We start from the raw sequence: 22,606 nt of genomic DNA, 5'->3' as shown, positions 1-22,606 counted from the left end.
ATTTAAGTATCCATTAATGTCTCTCCTCTACAATGACAGCATAAAGCCTAAAATAACACAAATTAATAGAGCTAATATTGCATATAGGAACTAACTGCTAGCGATAGTTCTGATATCTATGTAACAGCACTCACAGAAAGGTCTTAAGGGCACATATAGCAATCACTAACCAAAAGCCAATAACCATAGTTAGAATCAGAGGCATAGGACACAACCACAAGCCCTCTGAAAACTGACTTCTCACTAATTTTATGTGTTAGCTGCTGCTAAACTTAGACTATTGTTTCTATATTGATGTGTCTCTACTGCAAGAAACAAAACAACAGAGAATTCACAACAGAATTATAATAAAGTACCATTTGAGAATTGTAGCAAAAGCCAATCACTAATATCAATTACTCTCCAACCTCCCTCCAAATCAAACCTACTCCACATATTTCAGAACTTTCTCTCTTATTTCCATAAGCAAGTTCTCAGAAATATGTTCAAGATATTTTGTTTGAATCTTTGTCTTACATCATATACAAAAACTGACTCAAAATTGACTGAAGAAAAGAAGATGGGAAAAGCTTCATGATACTGGATTTGAGGAGAATTTCTTGGGTATGACCCCAACACACAAACAAAAATAGACATTTGGGACTCCATCAAACTTTAAATCTTCTGCACATCCAAGGACACAATCAACAGCATGAGAAGGCAACCTGGGGAACAGGAAAAAGCATTTGCATATCTGATAAGAGGTTAGGTTAATATTCAGAATGCATAATAAACTCTAGTAACTCAACAAAACAAAAAACTTACTAAAAATGGGCAAAGTACTGGAAAACACACTTCAACAAAGATGCTATCCAAATGGCCAACAAATTTGACAAGATGCTTAACTACACTTATTACTGGAGAAATGCAAATCAAAACCACAATGACATATCACCTCGTACCCATCAAGATGGCTACTCTCCAAAAATCAAAATAACACTGCCAGTGATAGTATGGAGAAACTACAATCTCTGTGCACTCTTCGTGGGGATGTAAAATGGTACAACCACTAGGGAAAACAGAATAGAGGTTCCTCAAAAAAATAAAAAATAGAACTGACATATGATCTAACTTTGGACATATGTCCTAAAAAATTAAATGCAATATCTCAAAGAGACATTTGCACATTCATGTTCATAGCAGCATTGTTCATAAAAGCCAAGGGGTGAAAACAGCTCGGAGGACCACTGACAAATGGTTAAACAAAATGTGGTATATATATACTACATAGAATGGAATTTTTCTGCCACAAAAAGGAAGGAAATTCTGTCATATGCTACAACATGGATGAACCCTGAACTCATTATGCTAAGCCAGTCATCTAAAAAGACAAACACTGCAAGATCCCTTTTATATGAGATAGGCAAAGATGTCAAATTCATAGAAACAAACATGAAAGAGTGGTTACTTGGGACTGAGGGAGAGGGTAAGTTGTATAATGGGTATAGTTTCAAATTTACAAGATGAGATTTGTTTTAAAATAATGAGTATACTCAGCATTATATACTTACAAATGGATAGATGGTAAAATTTACTACAATAAAAAGAAAAAATGAAACAGTGTAAAATATTGTTGTTAAGTTTCTGTTATTTTGGTAGAATTCCTTTCACTTAAACCTCTGAAATTTAGCATCTGAATTGAGATGTGGTGAAAAGTGGAAAATATTTCACCAGATTTAAAGTACTCAATAAGGAAAAACTGTTAAATCTTATTAATAGTTTTATTTTGATGGCCTGTTAATATGCTCTGAACACACTGCTTTAAACAAAGAAATTTAAGAATTTGTTATGCTCTAAGAACAATAACTAGAGAGGAATTGATGTCAATGGAGCTATGTTTGTTTTATAAGCATAAGATTGAAGCATATTTATAGGCTGGTCTGAAAAAAGGACCAGGGAGAAAGAGGTTAAATATTGAAGAGAGGAATTAATCCATGAATCCTCACCTGAAAGACACTTGAAAGGATGGGACTGAAAGCCTGTGGTGAGTTAGCCTATCCCAGAGACCTCAGCAGGTAAATTAAGGAGGAAGACAGAAATATGACAGAAATCACAGAAGACAATCTAAATTTTCTCCATGAAGTGACCAGATTATTTAAAGACTATAGAAGAGGTAAGGGTTGAATAAAAGAGTTTATAAGCAGGGCCCCAGTGGTTTATGCCTATAATTCTAGCTACTCAGGAAGTGGAGGTCAAGTGGATTGAGGGTCGAAGCCAACCCCAGGCAATTTGTTCCTGAGACCCTATCTTGAAAATATCCAACACAAGAGGGCTGGCGGAGTGGCTCAAGTGGTAGAGCACCTGTGTGCCTAGCAAGTGTGAGGACCTGAGTTCAAACCCCAGTACCACCAATTAAAAAAAAAGTTTGTGAATAATGAAGGTTTGGAATGATCCATAAATGAAGAATAAAATCCTGATCAGGACCAGCAAGGCATACATGCTGCCTCTCTCCTATCTCTCTTCCATGCACCTTCTTCCCCTCTACAAAGTGCCATTCACCTCCAACTGCTTCCTCTAGGGAGGGTTTACCAGTGTAACACCTACCATCCACATAACCTTCAACTACAACTTCCTATGGGAACTCTTCAAGGATACACCACACCGTAGACAAGGTGAGTTCCCCTCATCACATCTCCAGATAACACCCAGAGCTGTCCAACAGAAAAATCATGTGAGCCACATGTATGATTTAAAATGTGCCACAGGTATGATTTTAAAAAAGAAACAAGGAGCTGGGTCAAGTGGTAGAGTACCTGCCTAGCAAGCCTGAGGCCCTGAGTTCAATTCCCAATGCCACTAAAAAACCCCCAAGTAAATACATTATTTTTAAGGATTTTTTTGGTGTGTATTTTACACTTACTATATTTCTCAATGCAGACTAATCCCATTTGAAGCTGGTGACTATAACATTGGACAACACAACCCTATACTATTTCTTCAAAGCCCTTACCATAGTATGGAACTGTGAGAGCTATCTATTATTCGACCAATTCCTGTCTTAAGTCAGTGTCAGAACACTCAGTAGATACCAAGTTGAGTGAGGGGAAAGTAGAGGGGGTTGAGACAACTGACTGCATTGAGAAAAAGCAAGGCAGGGTGGAACAAGGTGTCTTACCAAAGCAGTGAAGGGGCAGAAGCAGGGATCACCTAAATGGGGGGGTGTTACCTGGCAGGTATAGCACAAAGGCAAGTTCAAGAGAGGCATATTTCAGATGCTTAACCAGGGGCTCCAGACCCCTGGTTTGCAGATAGTAAAGACTGCAAATCTAAAATATATTAATGCAAAAAGGAAGGGGAGATGGGATAGAGGGATTGGTAAACTGTCTCTGTGAAGAAGAAGGACACTGTGTTATAAAGTGTGGGCCTGAGAAAGCTGGAAGGATTGGCAGGTGATTGTGGTCAGAGAATAAGATGTAGAAGTTTATATATAAGTTTTTAATGTGGAAAATACAGGGAAATGACAAGGCACCAAATGGATATTAAAATATAGTGGAAATGAAGGTCACTGGAGTTGAGGAGCAATAAACATTTTTTACAATGGTCCACTTTTGGGCATTTTGTTATTTAAGAGGACTCTAAGATTACTCTTTCAATAAAGAAAAATTAAAACTTTCATTTTACATATGAAGGTAATGTTTTCTAAGTGGAAAGCATCTTCTAAGTATGTGACTTGCCTACTGCCTGTTCTCTGGCTTTTATTTCTATTTCTCATTTTTTCTACCCTATTACTGAGAAAAATTTTTTTTTCCTCCACTGAGTGATACTGATTGCCAGAGTAACAGTCTAAAACCTCCAGGTCTGTAAGACAGAAGTTAAAGTGTGCTTAAACCTTATCTGCCCACACTTCTGTCCTAGCTTTCCAGCTCTCCTTATCAAGGCTTCAGAGACTCTGCCCTGAAGCTCTGCTAATAACCAAGAGAGGACAAATTTATGGGGTAGTTGTAAGTTTACCTCTGAACAAAGCTATATCCCTACGAAGTCTGTTCCTCCTTACCACACCCAACTACAGCAGCAGAATGTGAAAAGGGGGAGGAGAAGAATTATGTAAATAATTACAGCACCTGGCATTAAAACAGTGAATCGTAGTAGCCAACAATTCTGTTATAGATCCTCTACCTTTTTATAAATACATAAAGTACTTTAAGCTTCCTCCCTGAATCAATTCTCTTTTGTTTTCCCTCCAATTTATGATTGTTCCAAAGATTTGGAGATGTCTGTGGGGCAAAACAGATCAAAGCCAAAGGATCCAGTTCGTTCATTTATGCATACATTAATGTTTATTTTTATAACATTGGGGATTCTGCAGTGAGCAAAATAAGATAGGATCTCTGCTCTAGGAAGCATACATTCTAAAAGACAGAAACTATATTTGCATCTTTGAAATCCTACTAACTGGGATAGGGGTGTAGCTCAGTGGTAGAGTACTTGCCTTTACTTGCCTTGTTAGTGCCTGACAACGCCGGGCACTGGTGGCTCAAGTCTGTAATCCTAGCTACTCAAGAGGCAGAGATCAGGAGGATCTCGGTTTGAAGCCAGTCTGTGCAAATAGTTTGTCAGACCCTCTCTTGAAAAAAAACCCATGACAAAAAAGGGCTGGTGGAGTGTCCCAAGGTGTAGGTCCTGAGTTCAAGCCCCAGTACCACAAAACAAAACAAAAAACCCAAAAAACTCTGACACCCAGCACCAAACACACACACACACATATGCCACAGAACAACTTATTGTTGACTGTTTATCATGAGCAGGACAGTTTATTATTGCAATATGTATCATGAACATTTGCTTTTTTTTTAAAAAAAAATCCCTCTTAATAAGTTCTCATTAGTCTAATAGTTTTTTTCTGAATCCAACCAACAAAACATACATAACGACAGATTTTTCTGTTTTCTACTCAGAGGAAAAGAAGCATATGACAGAAAAGCTCAAGGAGATTTGCTTTATAAAACTCCCAGACCCTCTTAACAGAATCAACTGAGGCCTGTGGAAGTCTTTTACAACTACAATTTTGTATGCAAGAGTTATATGCTATTTTTTCAACCAGCACTGCTTCCTAAATAGAGCTAAACCTATGAAACGAGATCTTTAGTTCTTCTAGAGATCTTCTTTTAGGAAGGTGGGTTTTGAGTGAACTGTTGTAGGGGAAACAGGGAAAAGTTAAATGATTACATAATAAAAAGTATCTGGGGAGGGGGTTCAATCATAAAGGAGAAAAACAGGAGTGAGAGAAGGGAACAGAGTTAACCACATTGTAGGAGTCTCAAGTTCTCCTTTGATAGTGGTCAAAATGCATTTTAAGGTCAATGTCAACACACCTGCCTTTGCAACCCTATAAATCCCATCTCCCCTTCTCCCAAAACTTACTTTCCCTTCCCCCCAAGTTTTCCATAGAGCTTACCACACATATATACACATACTTTATACAGACTCTTTTTCCTTCTCTATTCTTTCCTAGCTTCTCTCAGATACACCTGTCCACAAATGCATCACAGACATCTCGACCATCCATGCAGCACCTCACTGGGTTGGTCCCAAATTTCTTATCATCCCTTCCCTACCTTTACCATCATTTGTTTTTTAACCACTCCTTCTCATAGCCTCCAACACTCCACTAGCTCATTAATTTCATCACCACTAAAGGAACAACTAATATTTATTGAGCACTTGGAACATAACAAATACTGGGCCAAGGGCATTACATGCATAATTTCACTGCCTCCTTAAACCCTAACTCAACAGGTACTATGACTATTTCCTAAATGTTAGGGAATCAAAACTCAGTTGAGACAGTAATTCTAAGGGTAACTGATAGAATTCATCCCAGTTCTGACTCCACAGCCAGCTTAACTAGTACACACCCATGCCCCAAGTCAAAAAACCAAGGGATCATCCTTCTCTCATTAATCCTATCTAGGCACTTATTCAGCCTCCTAGTCATAACCTCCTAAATGCCACATCATCTCTTCCCACTGCCTTCACAGAGGATGACATAGTAGCATTGGCTAAGTCCTTACTGTATACCAAGCACTGTTCTAAGTAATATATATAATTTTTTCAAATCTCCAAACCCTACCAGATAAAGAACCTCAACAGCACAGAGGTTGCTCAGTGGGTGACAGAGCCTATCCAAATCTAGACAGTCTGAATCCAGAATTCTTCAACACTTAATCCCTACATTGTAACAGCCTTCTATTTTGTCTCTCTACCTTTCAGCTAGACCCCACCATCCTCCAGACTGCTGGAATACAAATGTTATCATGACATCCTCCTGCTTAAAACTGGCAGCTCTGTATCCCTGACTAGATAGAGCCCAAATGTCTTAATGTAAAATACAAAATCCTTCATTTTTCTGCTCCAGTCAGTTCAATAAATATTTGAATGCCCACTGTAGGCAAGGCAAAGTGCCATGTGCCCTGAAATGAGTAGCACCAGTCCCTGGCTACTACTTCAACCCCAGACGTTGAGTCCTTCAGCCAGACTAGCCATATGCAGATCTCACACACAAATACCCTAAAGACATACATATTTAGAATGTACTTGGCAAAATTCCATACTCATCTAAGGAGTGCCTATGTGAGGCCTTCTCTAAACTAACTCCAGGCAGAAATATCCTTTTAAATTCCCACAGCCCTTTTGTTCAAACTATCAGCTAGCTAGTGGAACAGAAGTATGGATTAGCTACTCTAAGGGACTCTGAGCAAAAAAGTGACCCTTGGCATGCATGAGACACTTTAAGAGTGGTTAAATGAACAGCTAATGAAAATTTCAAATTCTATGAGACTGGAAAAGACACAGAAGACAGGAAAAAGATACAGATATTGAATGTTAACGTGCAAGCAGGCTGGGCTGACATTATTTTAACAGTAGTGTTAGTCTACAGGGGTTCCAATTTGGCCTACATTTTAACCCTGTGGGAAAACTCACATGTGGGATTTGGACAAGCTGAAAAGGCAAAACTTTGTTATTCCTGGCTTAACAAAGCTTTGAAAGGCCAAGCAGGACACTAGATTCCCCCTCCCACTCTTCCTTCTTTACCTGCCAAAGTCTTTTTTTCTTAAAGGTGTGTGTTGGGGGGTGGGGGGGAGAGTCAAATCTATCAAAGTAAACAGAATTGATTTACTGAAATCCAACGTCATCAGTGCTGTGTCACAGTATACACGCAAGAAGAAAATCAAAATCTGTCCCGGGAAGAGGGCCAATTCCCAAGTAAGAACTACTGCTAAAAGAACGTGAAATTCTTAAAGTGAAGGCAGTTTCAATAAATTAGAGCTCACAACTGTTTCCTCCAACTGCACTGCCACGGTTCTCACTCACTTCGTATCTTGAATTCTGTGATTTTTCAGAAAGAAAAATCTATACAGTGAAGTGTACGTCTGGATCCACAATCTTAAACATAAACTGAAATACTACAAGAAACCCACCACTAAGTCATCAGTCCTGGTCTAAAACGTGGCACCAAGCTTTGAAAGGCGACTGATGCATTTCCTGAGCGGTGCTTTGTGTGCGAATGCCTCCAAATCTACACATGGAGATTACTCCCTGCAAGATGTCAAGTCTCTCCCCACTGCCTGCAGCCTCGTGGGGAAGGTGAGAATTCTCAGGCAACAGGCGGGGAGGACGACCTCTCCCATCCCTTCCCAGAAGAACAAAATTCAACCTGAGGGCAGCTGGTGCCGCTCGGATTCCCAACAGCACACACAAACACAAAACAATAATAAAAACCAAACAAAACACAACGCAAAACTCCTCCCTACTGCTCCCCTTCCTTAGAAGCAAACGACGCAAAGATCTGTACCGCGGCGGCCGGAACCACCCAAGGCTAACAGCCGGGGCAGCCCGCCTTCCACGCGCCGACCCACAGGGCAGCGCCTCTTCCAGCCCCGCAGCCCGGGCGAGCCGCGGAGGTCGCAACTCCGGCCACGCAGCGGCGCCGCTCCGACCGCCTCCCGGGGTGCGGCGCTACCCCACACCCCGCCGCCGCCCGTACCTGAGGCAGTGCCGGGAGCCGGGAGAGGGCACCCAGAGGAGCGGACAGGCAAAGTTACTCACAGGGAAAGCGCGGCTGCCCGGAGCGCGCACGGCTCCCGGCACAGCAGACCAGCGCCAGCTCCCGCTCCCGCTCTCCGCGGTCCGCTAAGGGAGAGCCGGGAGCTAGCCGGGGTCCGCTCGGCCGGGACTCGCCGCCTCCGCGGATTTCCTGGCAAGAAGCAAACTCTGGCCAAGACTTCACTTCTCAACCGCCCCTGCTGCCTTCCCGGGGGCGAGCGCCAGTGCCGAGCAGTCCAACCCGACACGCACCTGGGCCAATCGGCAGCGGTGGAGGGCGGGGAAGGGGCGGGCCCGAGAGCGACTTCACCTATCCGAGAGCTCAAGGGGCGGGCCAGAATGGACAGTCACTCCCGGGTTAGAGTGAGCCCACTCCGCCCCTCGCCGCCTGCCCTCCCCCACCACTCTGGGCTGTCCCTGTCGCTCGCCTGATTCCCCTGCAGAAGACGCTGGATAAGTGTCTCTGCTCACCCGGAACAGCTGGGGAGGGAGGAACGTGTAGGGGGTCGGAGGGGGAGTGGAGGAGAGCAGGTGGCGCAGGAAAGCTGAAATGTAGGTGTGTTGGCCAAGAGGACAGCTGGGGTAGGTAGGGCAGGGACGAGCTGACCCGGGTTAAGAAGGGCGGGGAAGGAAGAAGGGGTGGTCACCGTGGAAGAGCACCTGAAGGAACGGAAAAGGGGAGGTCCTAAGCAAGGAGGGCGGCGGAGAGCGAGTCGGGTGATAAAAGATTGCCGGGGTGTTGGGGCACCTAGGAACAAAGGTGAGAGGGAGGTTCTGCCAGTGAGGGCCAAAAGGGTAAAGAGAAAAGGAAGTCAATAGCGGAGGAGGACTTACTCTAGGGCAGAAAGGACTCTGAGAAAGAAGGCGATGGGGAAACAGCTTTTCTCCCAAACTTCAGTCTTTACCCCAAGAGAGAAAGAAACTGTCTTTCGACCCAGTTGACTTGTGCAGCTGCAGGAACCCCGGTGAGATAAACACCGTCTTAAAACATAAGTATTCTGTTTTGAAATTCACCTCCGCAATTAGCCCCCTCCTTTGTGAAGGTGTATTGATCAACTGTAGCCTAAGCCTGGTATCCCATGAGAGGCCCCTAAAGACTCAGGTTCTGGAAAGAGCCAGCCCAGGAGCAATCCAGTCCCCCAGGGTCTAGCAGAAGCCCGACTCAGGCCCTAAGAAGGAAGGAGATGTGAAGGTGGCAGGTGAGGCCCCGCCCCCTTCGCCACCACCTGGGGAAAGTACCAAAGGCTGAACCCCAGCGCCCACGGGCCTGTCTGAGCCACCGTGGAAGCCAATGCTGGACCCTCGGCCTCCGAGTCCTCCGTAGGGCGGGCTTGCTGAGCGAACTCCAGGTGAGCCGCCCGGCCGCGCGCGCCTTCCCCACGCCGGGGGCGGGGCCTAGGGGGTGGGGCTTGTACTGGCCCCGCCCTCCAACTGGGCTGTGCCGCCGCCGCTGCGGCTCCGCCCTGCTCCTTCCGTTCTCCGCTTCTTCCGTCGGTCGTTTCTTCCTTCCTGCTTAGCCCGCACGTTTCGCGGTATGGGGCAGAGCCTTCGGTCCGCCAGCACCACCTGAGGATCCTGGAAACCACCCCCGCAATGGAAGAGGACCAGGAGCTGGAGAGGTAACGGCCGAGGAGGAGGGCGAAGCGGGGCGGGCCGCGCCGGGCCAGGAGAGCGGCTGGCTGCGGGGCACGCGGCCGGACCCGAGCCCAGCCTCCGCGGCCTAGCCGGGTAGCTAGGCCTGAATGGAGGCGTTGAAAAGAGCGGAGGAGAGAGAACAGTTGGATCCGGTTGAGAAGAGGGGGAGGAGGCACGGATGTGTTTACATAGAGACGCCCAGAGTATGCTAGTTACCCGGGAGGGAAGACCAGTGGGTACACCAGTGTTAAGTTCTAAGCCGCCCACCCCATTAGAACTGCCTAGTGTAAAGTCGCACAGCAGGTCACTGCTCGGAGTGGCGGTGCTGGCGTGTTGAGTCAAGCCTAAGTTCCTGTAGCTACCGTCACGGCCCTGCTCTGTGCGACTGCTCCTAAAGCCCCTTTTACGCTGAATTCCCTTTCTCCCTCTTGCTTACTCCTTTCAAACCTTCCACTTAGTACTTTCCTTTCTTCTTGCAAATGGAAGCAGTAGCTGGGCCTGCACTTTGATAATATGTAGTTTCTATTTTTATATTAAGATCTGTGTTTTTATACGCCTGTCAACTCCCTTTTCATCTTTCAGCAGGGCCCACCCTATTCTAATCCTATCCTTTTCTTGTGACTACCAAAAGACTGTTTTTGCAAACATTTAAGTTTATGTTTTTCTGAGAGACTCCCTTTGTGGCCAATGTGGATTGGTCAAATGGAGTAGGGAGAAACTGGAGACAATAGGTATTTATGGATAGAAATTGTGGAGGTAGTAAAATGAGAGGCTTATAGCTCTGTGTAATTGAAGTGGATTAATGTGTTGCACTTGGGATATGATAAATGAAAAACCAGTCACAAAACAATATTCAGTATGATCTCATTTTTATAACAAATATGTGTGTAGAAAAATATCTGGATTGAAGACCTCAATGGCTGAAGGCGAGAGGAAGACAGCCCTGGAAATGGTCCAGGCAGCTGGACCAGATAGACACTGTGTGACATTTGTGTTGCACGGGGAGGACCATACCCTAGGAAATGCTCTGCGCTACATGATCATGAAGAACCCGGAAGTGGAGTTTTGTGGTTACACTACGACCCATCCTTCAGAGAGCAAAATTAATTTGCGCATTCAGACTCGAGGCGCCCTTCCAGCTGTTGAGCCATTTCAGAAAGGCCTGAATGAGCTCATGAATGTCTGCCAACATGTGCTTGACAAGTTTGAGGCCAGCGTAAAGGACTATAAGGATCAAAAACCAAGCAGAAATGAGTCCACATTCTAGGCCCTTATACAGGGTACACGGAGGACTATCCCCATGATCCTGCAGAACCCAGCATTAAAAGTTTATGATTACCGCATGCTCTGTCCTTCAGAAACAGTGCTTCTAGCTGTTGACTTATTACAGCTGTTGGAGTTCCTGAAAGAACCTGTGTATTTGCCTAATAAATTCCCTCTTTTATGTAAACTAGCTTGAGTGGTTTCTGTTACTTGCAACCAAATGATTCTCAAGGATGGCTTCTCCCTCCTTCTTAATTGAGCCAACATTGAAAGTGAGAAAACTGAAAAAATCAGGGACTGGAACAAGAATTGTTTTTTTTTTGATGGTACCGTGGGCTGAACTCGGCCTCACAGCTTACTAGGCAGGCACTCTACCACTTGAGCCACTCCACCAGCCCTTTTTGCATTGGCTGTTTTTGAGCTAAGGTCTTGCTTTATGCCCAAGTTGGCCTGTTTGTGCTTCCCTGTGTAACTAGGATGACAAGAGTGCACTACTACACCCAGCCATTGGTTGAGATGGTGTCTCAAGATGGTGTCTCCCCCAGGAGAGCCTTGAACATCCTCCCGATCGCTGCCTCTTGAGCAGCTAGGATTACAGGCTTGAGCTACTCAAGGATTTTGATTATGGAAGTAAAAGGAATATTCCTTCTTGACTGGGGTGGTAGTAAAGAGAGAGATGCAATCAAACATGATCCAGTAGACTGAAGTTGATAGACTGAGGTAGGGTCTTGGCTTCTGGCTAGGTATTTTAATAATGAGAATTATATCCTTTGCTATCATTGGTAGATTGGGCATGAGTGGGGAATAATGAGAGAATTGTGAGAATTCTGGTTTTGCATTAGCACTTTAGTTGGTGTCAAGCTCCATCTTTGTAGCGTTTTTAAGTTAGATGCTAATTTACTGCTTGAATTTCAGGATACTAATATTTAGTCATGGACCGAGTAAGCCAAATATTTTGAGTATTTTTAGAAGGAGAAAATGAGGTGACCAGATAACATTTTTAGTTCTTAGGTAGGTGTCTTAAGTATAGCTAGGGCATAGAAGAAGCACTATTTGATAGAAAGAAGGAAAATTCTGTGTGGGGAAAAATAATCATATATCAGATCATATCATACAGAATCATATCAAAGAGCCGTTCTGTCTACCTCTTCAGCCTTGTCTCATAACCATCCTATTCCAAATATCTGTCAGTCCTTGAGCCCAGCAACCCCTCTCCCCTTGTTCTGTGCTTTGGAGCCTTTGTTGATGTTCCTATTTCATCCTGGAGAGTTTTACCACACTACTGTAGTCTTAAGTCAAACCTTAACTGTCAGACTCCCTAGCCTAGTTTGGGTAGTTCTGTGTGATTTCATTATACTCTGCCTTTCCTGATTATAATGTTTACTGTGCTCTTGTTAGTGCTTGTGTTGTTAACCACTATACCATTTGATCTTCAGTGTGATTCTGATACCTGGAACAACACCTGACAGGTTTATTATTATTATTATTCATTTATTCATGTGTGCATACATTGTTTGGGTCATTTCTCCCTCCTGCCCTCTCCCCGACCTGAGATGTTTTGGGCACTTAGTAAATACTGAATGAATTCATATAGGTAGTTTTTCAGTCACTCAAATTTGACCTCTTCTAGCCTGCCACAGAGCCTGCATTTCTCATGTTTAGTCTACATCTGTTAAAGTTATTTCTGGAGCCAAGCATGCTGACTCATGCCTATAATCCCAGCTACTTGGGAGATCTGGAGGATTGCTGTTTCAAGTCAGCGTAGGCAAAAAGTTAGCAAGACCTCATCTCAGTCAATGAGCTGGGTGTGGTGATATACACCTATGATCCCAGCTATGTGGAGGTCTGAAGCGGGCCTTAGGTAAAAATGGCAGTCCCTACCTGAAAAATAACTGAAAAGGGCTTGGGGGTGTGGCACAGGTGGTAGAGCCTGCCTTGCAAGTGCAAGGCCCGAAGTTCAACTCTAGCACCACCAAAAAAACCCCAAAAGATTTCTGTATTTATTGAGTCTAGTTTGTACCAGACGTTGAGGATAGATTTGCTAGTGGGTGACAGACAGTAAATCCTGTCCTCATAGAGCATGTGTTATAGGAGGAGCAGCAGCTTTTTTTTTGAAGTTACAATTCTATGAAAGAAACACCTACAGAGTTAAGATAGAAAACATGAGAGGGATCTGTTTTAGGTATAGAAATTAGGGGACATCTCAAATTTACAGGAAAAGAAGAATCTGTCTGTACAGTATGGAGAGAAAAACATGTTGGAGTATGGAGAGCGTGCACAAAGGTCCTAAAGCAAAAAACAATCTTTAGTTTGAGGAATTGAAGGAAGTGAAAGATTTGCATGTTTTAGCATGCAAGAAGGGTTTGTCCTCTGGTTTCCATGGGAAGAAGAGCTGGGGTGGTATGGAGGTTGGAATTTTAAGTGTAGTTGGATTACATCTTGATTAAGTTACTTTGGTTACAGTACGGTGGTGGGGTGAATTTAGGGGATCCAGAGTAGAAGCAGAGGGAAAACTAAGAATTAAAGTGGTCTAGGAGTGTAAAAAACTAGTAATGGGGAAAAGAAAGTGGATATAGAACTGGTAAACCTCAGGAATTGGGTGTGGAAGATGAGGAAACAAAGATGACTTCTACCTAGGATTAGGACCAATTTCTAAAATGGAAGCTTAAGATGGAAGGTAGAAAAGATGAGAGAAGTCAAATATTCCATTTTGATCCTCATAAGCACTGAATGTGAGTCAGAGGCCATGTAAGGGTTCTAAGATAGAGATAAACTTTGTGAGTTGTCACGATAAAGATAATGTAGAGTGACAAGGAAGTGGGTTCAGGACCAAGTACTATATAATTTCAGTATTAAATGTGGGGAGATGGTAGAAAGTCCGCAGAATCATTCATGGGGCAAGAATGGAGAGTGTTCTAGGTAATGGAGATTCTGAAAAGCTAGTGTCAATGTAAGAGAAATAGTAATGAAGCAAAGAAGGAAGCACAACATAAGTTAATAGAAAAGGATCAAAAATTCCTTTGCCACTTCTAAAATTTTGCCTATAGATAGACCTGTAGGTGGATTTTAATTCTTCTGAATCTAGGCCTATCAGGAAATGAAATCAAAGTTCAATTAGTGGTCATAGAGGTATAGAATGATGATAGTAGACTGAAATAGTAACAGTACACATGGGAAATGTACCCAGTAGTGACCATTACCATATTACATGACTTCATTGCTCATAAAATATTTTGTCATTAATCATGGCATACAGTCTTTTGTATGAATCTATGGCCATAGATTCATACAAAACAACTTCAGAAGGCAGATGGGTGAAGGGAGAAAACAGGGCAGGGCAGACAGGATAACCAAAAATCCCTTATGTATAGAAGGAATTGCATGAAGTCTGTAGGGACTGAGGGAAAGCTGAATTGGTCCAAAAAAGAGTAAGGGAGATGAACAAGAATCATACTATGAAACTGAAAAAAAAAAATTAATCAGTATCTGATTTGTTCTGTAATAGCATTTTACTCAGACTAATCCAGTGTTAATGATTCAAGATCAGAAATTCTGCTCAGCTATAAAGTACTGTGCCTTTTAAAGAAGCGATCATTAAATAATATGATTATATACTAAAGGCTTTTAATATATAATAATTCTGAGTACTTGCCTAGCACTTTGCATTTTCAAAGCACTTTACAAACTATTTATAAATTGCATATAGCTGTAACATCTAAGTGCTCCAATTAATTGGCATAACACACAGTTTCATGAAAAATCTCTAGAGATGAGAAGGTATCTGTGTAAGAAATATCGATCCAGAAATATGAAAGCATATCTAGTTCCATGGCCCACAATTTCCCACCCTTCTTTTCATTTCCCTTAGACATGTTAAGATGGTAGTCTTCAGATTACTAGACAAAAGTCATCTTTTTAATTAGCATTATTTTAAATAATCTTTTTAAAAAATGTTATTAGCATATAGTAGTTGTACAGGAAGATACATTATGATGTTATATGTAATATATGAGTACATATGTGTTTATACTATATCTTAGAATCCCCCCTCCATCATTATTCCTCTTCCCCCCTTCTTAGAACAACTTCAAGTTTCATTCTGTTTTCATATATGAATACTAAATACACCCACCATATTTACCCTTATTCTCCTTTTCCTTATGCCTACCCGCCTCCCATTGATACCCACCCCTGGAAAAGACCTATTTTACCCTCCTGCTCTCCATTTTTTTTTTTTTCAAGTGTATATTGATAGTGCAAGGAAGTTTAATCTTGGTACTTCAGGCCTGTATGTATCATGCTTTAATCAAATTAACCCCCCCATTACTTTTTATCAGCATGCTCCTCTAATATTCAATAGCTTATAGTACTGTACATTATTTTTACATATAGATGGGCTGCTTCACTATTTTTCATTCTCTTAACATTTTCTTTCTTCTGCCTCCTGTAGTCCTCTAAGACAGACTCACTAATATGATTTTGTTCTCTATATATTATATGTTTGTGTGTATATATGATTATATATGTATCTATATATACATTTAACTTACAGGTCCAGCTTCCACACATGAGGGAATATATGTGACCTTTGATGATCTTTTTAATACCCTTCAAACTGGCTCTCCAGAAAGTTTATCCAAATCTATCAGTCTGCTGTCAAGGATGTATAAAGACTTCCTTTTTCTGCTCAAATTTTTAATGTTGGTTTTTCTTTTGCTTCTTAAACTTTATAAAATGCCCTGATACTGTGTGGGTTTTTTTTTTTCCAATAATGAAATTCCTCCCAAGTCTGGACTATTGAATGTCAAATTATATATATAGCAAGTATGTACCTAAAAGTAGCAGTCCTGAGAAGTAATAGAAATAAGAGAGTGTAATATGAGTCTTCTAAAAAGCCTTCTGTGGTTTTGAACAGGGCACATGAGTTGCACACATGAAAAAGAAATTGTATTTACAATAAGGTGCCCTAATGTGCAGTACTGAGTAGTAAGTGCCAAATGTAGAATGGAATGGATGAGACACTGTTGAGGTTCCACTCTGCCAGTCACTGCCCTAGGCACTGAGGATAGCAAACAAGACAGGTGTAGTCTGCCTTCCAGGAACTCATATAAGATTGAAGTTGGTGGACTGGTAAAATAAATACAGTGTTCAGGCTCTTTCCCAGTGCAAAGGAGCCATACAGTTTTAGTTTTTCATCTAATTCCTATGAATGAGTGGAAGAGAACACTGGAAGACATCAGTGAGTTGGGGAAGCATCTGTAATAATACTCGTGCAAAGTAAAGATGGCATAATTGTAGGAATGGATATAAAAAACATTGGATACAATATAAGAGTAAAGGGAAGAGAAGGGTTGAAAATGACCCCCAAACTCTTTGAGACCCCATATACATGTTCATTTACTCCTTGGTTTCCCTACCATTTCCTCATATCCAAAAGCCAGTAAGGCAGAATTAACCATTTCTTCCCCAGCCTGTCCTACTGATAGGAGTCAGGAGATCCAACTACTCTTACCTCTTCCCCTTCTCCATACCACAATAATTTGCGTTTTTTATAAGAATATAAATCTAGGGTTATAGGTGTCAAAATTGGGGGGGTAGGGAGAGGGTCAGGGCAGTGAGCAGATTGGCTCTTCCTGACCTGTCATCAAGTTGCTGTCTTCAAAGGGAATATTTCAGCTGGGCATATTGGGACATGTCTGTAATCCTGGCACTTGGGAAGCTAAGGCAGGAGGATCAAGAGTTTGAGGCCCTGTCTCAAAATTTTTTTTCATTTTTATCCACAAATATTATTGAGCACATAATACATGCAGGACTGGGGATACAGCAGGAAACAAATTGGCATACATATGGTTTATTTTCTAATGGCACAGATAGGAAATGAACAAGTACATTAATACATAATCCAATTTGGGATGCTAATACAAATAGGAAATAAAAGAAGGATGGCCAAGAGGAGAAAACACTGAGAGACTGAGTGGTTAAAAAAGGGTTCTCTGAGGAGCTGATGTTTGAGCAGCAAAATAAAAGCAGAAAAAGATGAACAATAAATGAGAATAAGCCCAGAACTTTTTTAAAAATAAGTTTAGATTATTCAGCAATGAAAAGGCAAAATTATAAATGCTATTAAAGGAAAAAACTTTGTAGTTTTATGGTGTGTGGGGGTGAGGGATATTGGTGCCTAAATTTATATCACTCAACTTTAATCTGTATATATTTACCTAATATAGTAAAAATATCGAGTTACTATTGAAACAGTAGGATATGTAAAACATTGTACGTGGTTAACTGGTTTCTATGTGTTTGTATTGAGTAGTTTTTTTTTTTTTTTAATGGAGCCTTTTTTTTCTTGGTATTTTTGAGAAAAGAAATACAGTCCCTCCTTATCTTCTTGTGGAATGGCTCCTTGACCCTCATGGATACCAAAATCCATGATGCTCAGGTCCTTTATATAAAATGACATAGTATTTGCATAGAACCTATCACATTCTCCTGTGTAATTTAAATCATCTTTACATTACTTATAATACCTAATACAATGTGAATAGTAATGATACTGTTACTGTTTTTAGGGAATAATAAGAAAAAGCTACACATGTTCAGTACAGTCTAAATAACTGAGGCAGTTATAGTTGTGGGAATCACACTGCCTGAGTTTTGTTCTTTATCTAGACTTATTTAGCCACGTGATCTTAGAATTTTTAAACTGTTTGACATCTTTGTGCCTGAGTTTTCTCATCTGTAAGATTGGAATAATGATGGTACCATATGGAGATGCTATAACTATTAATTTGGACAATATATTCAAAGTACTTAGTATAGTACCTGGCCATATAGCATGTCCTTATTCAATGTTAGCTGTTAGTACTATTATTATGATATTATGTTGAACAAACTGGTTGGTTCATATATCTTCTAGGGTGCAAACTTTGAAACAACAACAACAAAATCCTCAGTAACTTCTGTGATATTTGGCTTCCTTTAGCCCAAGAGGGTATTATAATATGAATTGGAAGGCCTCCAATCTGTCACAGCTTTTAAGAAAAAAAAAAAAGTTTAAAATAGCATTCCTATTAATAGAATATAGATAAAAATCAAAGTAAATGGATTGGGTTTCTCCTCTTTGAAGAGGAAATTAAGATTCTGGAACATTCATAATCTCCTCAAGCTTCAAGATAAGGAAGGAAAAGCAAGTTCTGTAGCAGATGGATGCCTGGTCTGGTGCCAGGTATCTGAAATGTTGGTAGGAAGCCAGGACTCAATCTATATCAGTGAGCATAAAATTGCATAAAATAGACTATTTGGTATTTTCTCTAATAATTCCTATCCTTTATAAATTCTATATTTGTTGTACATATATTAAAAAGAAAAGCTGCATGAATGCTTATCTATGTTTTACCTTTCTGACTTGGGTCAAACCTGAAAAAAAAATTGCAGGTAATGTGTCAACAAATTCCATTAAAAGGTCTCCATGAGAAAATCAAAAAGCCTGAGACATCTAATACAGCCAAGACTTGACCAGTTGGCTTAAACAACAGCTTAGGGTTGGGAATGTTTTTTCAAGGGTAAAGAGATTTATGTTCTCTCTAGCCACTCCTTTTCAGAATAGTATTATACAGGGGCAGTGTAGGGACTCTGAAGTCAGGGCCTTGTTGCTCCACCACTTCCTCGCTTGTGAATATGTATGAGTGGCTTAGCCTTTCTCCGCTTCCACTTTCTTAATCTATAAAATTAGGTGAATAATAACACCTACTTTATCAGGTTTATTATGAAGAAGAAATGAAGTAAAGCACTTTTCACAATGCCTAGTACATGTACATACTCAAACAAACAGTGTTGTATTGGTTGTTGTTCAAGAGAGTTACTAGTGGTTAGACTAATAGTGTTCACAGTGTTGGTTATGTTTTGTTATTTGTGGGAGTCAATGCTGATTTGCATGATCTGGCCTATCTGTCTTTCCACACCATCACCTATGACTCTTCCACACAGGCCTTCTTTCATATTTGCCTAAATTGTTTCCCATTTTAGGGCCTTGGCACTTGTCTTTTACTTGCCTGAAATTTTCTTCCCTTAAATGTTTACATGGTCTGCCCCTTTCCAAGATCATTTGCTCAGAAGGGACCATCCTTGACCACTGTATTAATTACCCATTTCTGCATAATGAATTGCCCCAAAACCTAGAGACTGAAAGCACCAAACGTTTCCCACAGTTTCTGTGGATCAGGAATGTAGGTAGCACTAAGCTCAGTGATTCTGACTCAGGGTCTCTGAGAAGGCTGTGTTACAGGAGTCAACAAGCCTATGGTCCTGAGGCTTGCATGGAGGAGGGTTCGGTTCCCCCAACCCCCAGCTCACTTACATGTGGCTGCCTCAAGCAGTGGAAGCTTGCTTTACCCAGAGCAGGCAATCCAAGAGTTAGAGAATCCAAGATCAGAGCCAGCTTTTTATACCTTAATCTTAGAAGTGACATCCCATCACTTGTACTCTCTTCTGTTTGTTAGACATGAATCAGTATGTACAGCTCACACTCAGGGGAGGGGATTATACAAGAGTAAACACTTGGAAATGAAAGCCTTGTCACCATGCTCTAAAACTGCATGCGTAGCTGCAGAGAAACCTCCATTACTTTCTCTTCCCTTACCTTACTTTATTCCTTCATAACAGTCGTTGTTAACTAACATGATAGTTTCACTTTATTTATTATCAAATTCCACTTAAATGTAAGCTCCCTGAAGGAGGACTGCCTTGTTTGCCTCTGTATCCCAGCACATAAAATTGGCAGGCACATAGTAGGCTTTCTTTAACATGTATTCAGTGAATGAATGAATGTACAATGACTATCAGGGCCACACAGAGAGGAATAACTGTTGGGACTGATGGTTTGTAATGAGGTTATTTTGTACAGTCATCAGCTGACACTTGCAAACTCAGTAACAAGTTTGTTACCAGAGTAACAAGCTTCAAGAAGACAGAAATTTCTTGAGTGCACCAAGGAACCATTGCCTATGCTATGGCTTCAGTGGGAGAAAGAGTGGGATAATAATCATCATAGAGAGCCTCAGTAAAGGTAGTTATGCTTTACAGTCCATTTCATTTCTCTTTTCTGTTGCCAATAGCCTTTGACATTGCCATCTTCATCAGCTTTATCCCGTGCTCTATCTGTTACCTTTTCTTCTATTGACCTAAAATAAAAGGTAAGTTATCTCCTATTGAAGTTGATCAAAGAACATTTTTATTTTGAAGTAGCAATATAAGAGAATGATAAGGATTTTCCTTGGGATCTTGTCCCCATAGAACTCTAATAGAGCAAAAGTTGTGGGATTATTATTTTGGTTACCATGAGGTTGAATTCAAAGGATTTGATTCTAAGGTATGCTGCTTTGTCAATGCCAAATATTACATCCATTCTCTAACTACATTTCTCATAAGTCATTTATTGCGAATGGTATTGCAATAAATACAAAATGCATGGTTTTTTTTCAGTAACTATGTAAGTCCTGCTGTGTTTCAGGTACTAGGGATGCAAAGATGAATCTCATTTGCAATCTGGTTGGACCAAATTGCTGAAATTATTAAAATTCTGAAGGATAGGTATCATTTCTTCCAACTTTTCTCTCTTAAAATTACAGCTCCTATCACCAAGACTTTTACCCTGCAGTGTTTCTCTATAGCACTGCCTTCTAACATGTATACATAATTTATTTATTATCTTTATTGTCTATCCCCCTCCCACACACATATGCACACTACAGCATAAGCTCTATGAATGCAGAGATTTTTGTTTTAATGTTCACTTCTGTAGCCATAGCCCCTAAAACAGTGTCTGGCCCATAGTAAACACTCAAAAAATGTTTATTGAGCAAATTAATAAAAAGGAGCTCTGTAATATTTTAAATTAAATACCCCAAGAGCTGAAATTGAATTTCAAAGGCTGAAATAGCTTTATAAGCTTTGAGTTGATTTGTGGTTGTATGTCTAGCTCCATAGTGGTGCAAATATATGACAAGAGACTGGACCTGCCTAGGAGGAATCTGACCTAGAAGTTCATTGAGGCAAAGGGTGGTCATGACCAGAGCAGGCAAAGACAGAGGAGTGTGAGAGTAGTCTGCTTAGTAAGAAACAAGTAGATCTGACAGATATTGCCAGTAGATGAGTCCAGAGAGGTCACCTTAGCCAGGAAGGATTGGGCTGTTTTTTATATACATGTAAGAAAGCAGAGCTCTGGATTTGGAAGGCCAAGGTTGACTGCAGATGAGTTCCTCTCACATTAGTGAGAATTGACTCCAAGGCAGACAATGTTGATTTCATGAGCATTTTTTCTACTTTATGTACCTACTGTATGGTATTAACAAACCAATAGTATTTCAAAAACTGAAATCCAGTGGGGTGAACTAATGCAGGTTACTCAAGTTTTATTTTGCCATTTCTTTGTAAAATGGATTTCCCTTTGCTTTGGTGGGAAATTGTCAGAAACCTCAGTCTTTAAATGGCGCAAAGCATATGAAGAACAACTCAAAAGAATTAAATGGAACATTCTATAATTTGACGTCTGTTGTGCCATTTTTATCACAATTGCTCTACAATAAGATGAACACATTATTGAAGGATTTGGTCCATAACTGTTCATGTCTTACCACCATACTTGGTAAGTTATATGGAATCTGAGAATAAGGTTTAATTGGAACTCAGAGTTAAAGGATCACAAATCATTGAGAGTCTTCATCTAAAGCTGTTTCAGATCCTGGTTTGCCTGCTTACTGTGTTCTGCATACTTAAGCATAAATCCTGGTGCTTGGAATACTTAGCAGGGTTATTCTTCAAAAGTGATTAATATAAAACTGGAGAGCTTCAACTTCACCACATTCCCTGAATATGAGGAGGAGTGGGATCATCATGTTCTTTGTCAAAGTAAAGGAGTTGGATTTATATTCTGTATCAGACCTTTGTAATCAAAGCCTCACAGGTTTGGTGCTACAGTTTTATTCTTACTTTTTGTTTGTTTTGTTTACATGCAAAGATTGCACCTTGTCCTTAAATGGATGGGAAAAATAGAGATTCTAGAGGCTTATGCTTAGAAACTGTTCTACTGAAAATGTGTCTTTAGAAGTGTCAGCCTACAGGTATGTCACTGTCTGTTGCCCAGACTTGTAGCTCAAGCAGAGGGTTCCCTTCCTATTTGGTTGTTGGTTGCCACCTGAGTTACGTGATTTAGAGCAAGCCAAGACATGAGAAAGCCAACTAGGCTTATTCCTAGCCAAAAGCTGATGGCTTAAGCAGCCACGTAACTGTGACTATAAAGCGAGAAGACTCATTCAAGTGGGAAAACCAGTTTACTCCTCCTTCAAGATTTGATAGTTTTCCCATTTATAGAAGAGAAAACTGAGGCCTAGAGAAGTTAAGCAACCAGCCCAAGGTTATATAGCTAGTAAGTCTTAACTATGAAATGGGCCAATGAGTTAGCATCTTGTTAAGAACCCAGATATGGGCTTATTAGTGATACTTGTTTCATGAAAATATCATTTTTCATATTATTAAGCTTCCTTGGCATTATCTTTAAGTAAATTCGTATTAACTTTTCATCTATATTATGCCAAAGCACAACTTGAGTATCCTCAAATATAGAAAACTT

The 22,606-nt window shown here is 40.9% G+C and overlaps 2 protein-coding genes across 6 annotated transcripts in view; one reads left to right on the top strand and one right to left on the bottom strand.

Annotated features, from left to right (window-relative positions):
• Positions 1-8,301, bottom strand: part of Lnx2 (ligand of numb-protein X 2) — a 68,473-nt gene extending 60,172 nt beyond the window's left edge. For 2 of the 5 annotated variants that reach the window (XM_074043643.1, XM_020176813.2), the window contains exon 1: positions 8,086-8,299. The gene's annotated coding sequence lies outside the window, so the exon portion shown is untranslated. Of the gene's footprint in view, positions 1-8,023 lie in introns of all 5 variants that reach the window. The other 3 variants (XM_074043644.1, XM_074043642.1, XM_020176815.2) reach the window with 3 other exon arrangements.
• A 1,240-nt stretch (positions 8,302-9,541) lies between these two features.
• Polr1d (RNA polymerase I and III subunit D) overlaps positions 9,542-22,606 on the top strand; it is a 45,870-nt gene continuing 32,805 nt past the window's right edge. The window contains exon 1 of the mRNA XM_074043645.1: positions 9,542-9,701. Coding sequence (XP_073899746.1) covers positions 9,676-9,701 — 26 coding nt within the window. The 5' untranslated portion in view covers positions 9,542-9,675. The remainder of the gene's footprint in view (positions 9,702-22,606) is intronic.

The sequence above is a fragment of the Castor canadensis genome, chromosome 10 (genome assembly GCF_047511655.1).
Source record: "Castor canadensis chromosome 10, mCasCan1.hap1v2, whole genome shotgun sequence".
Classification (NCBI taxonomy): Eukaryota; Metazoa; Chordata; class Mammalia; order Rodentia; family Castoridae; genus Castor; species Castor canadensis.
This window is presented reverse-complemented; position numbering and strand designations above follow the sequence as displayed.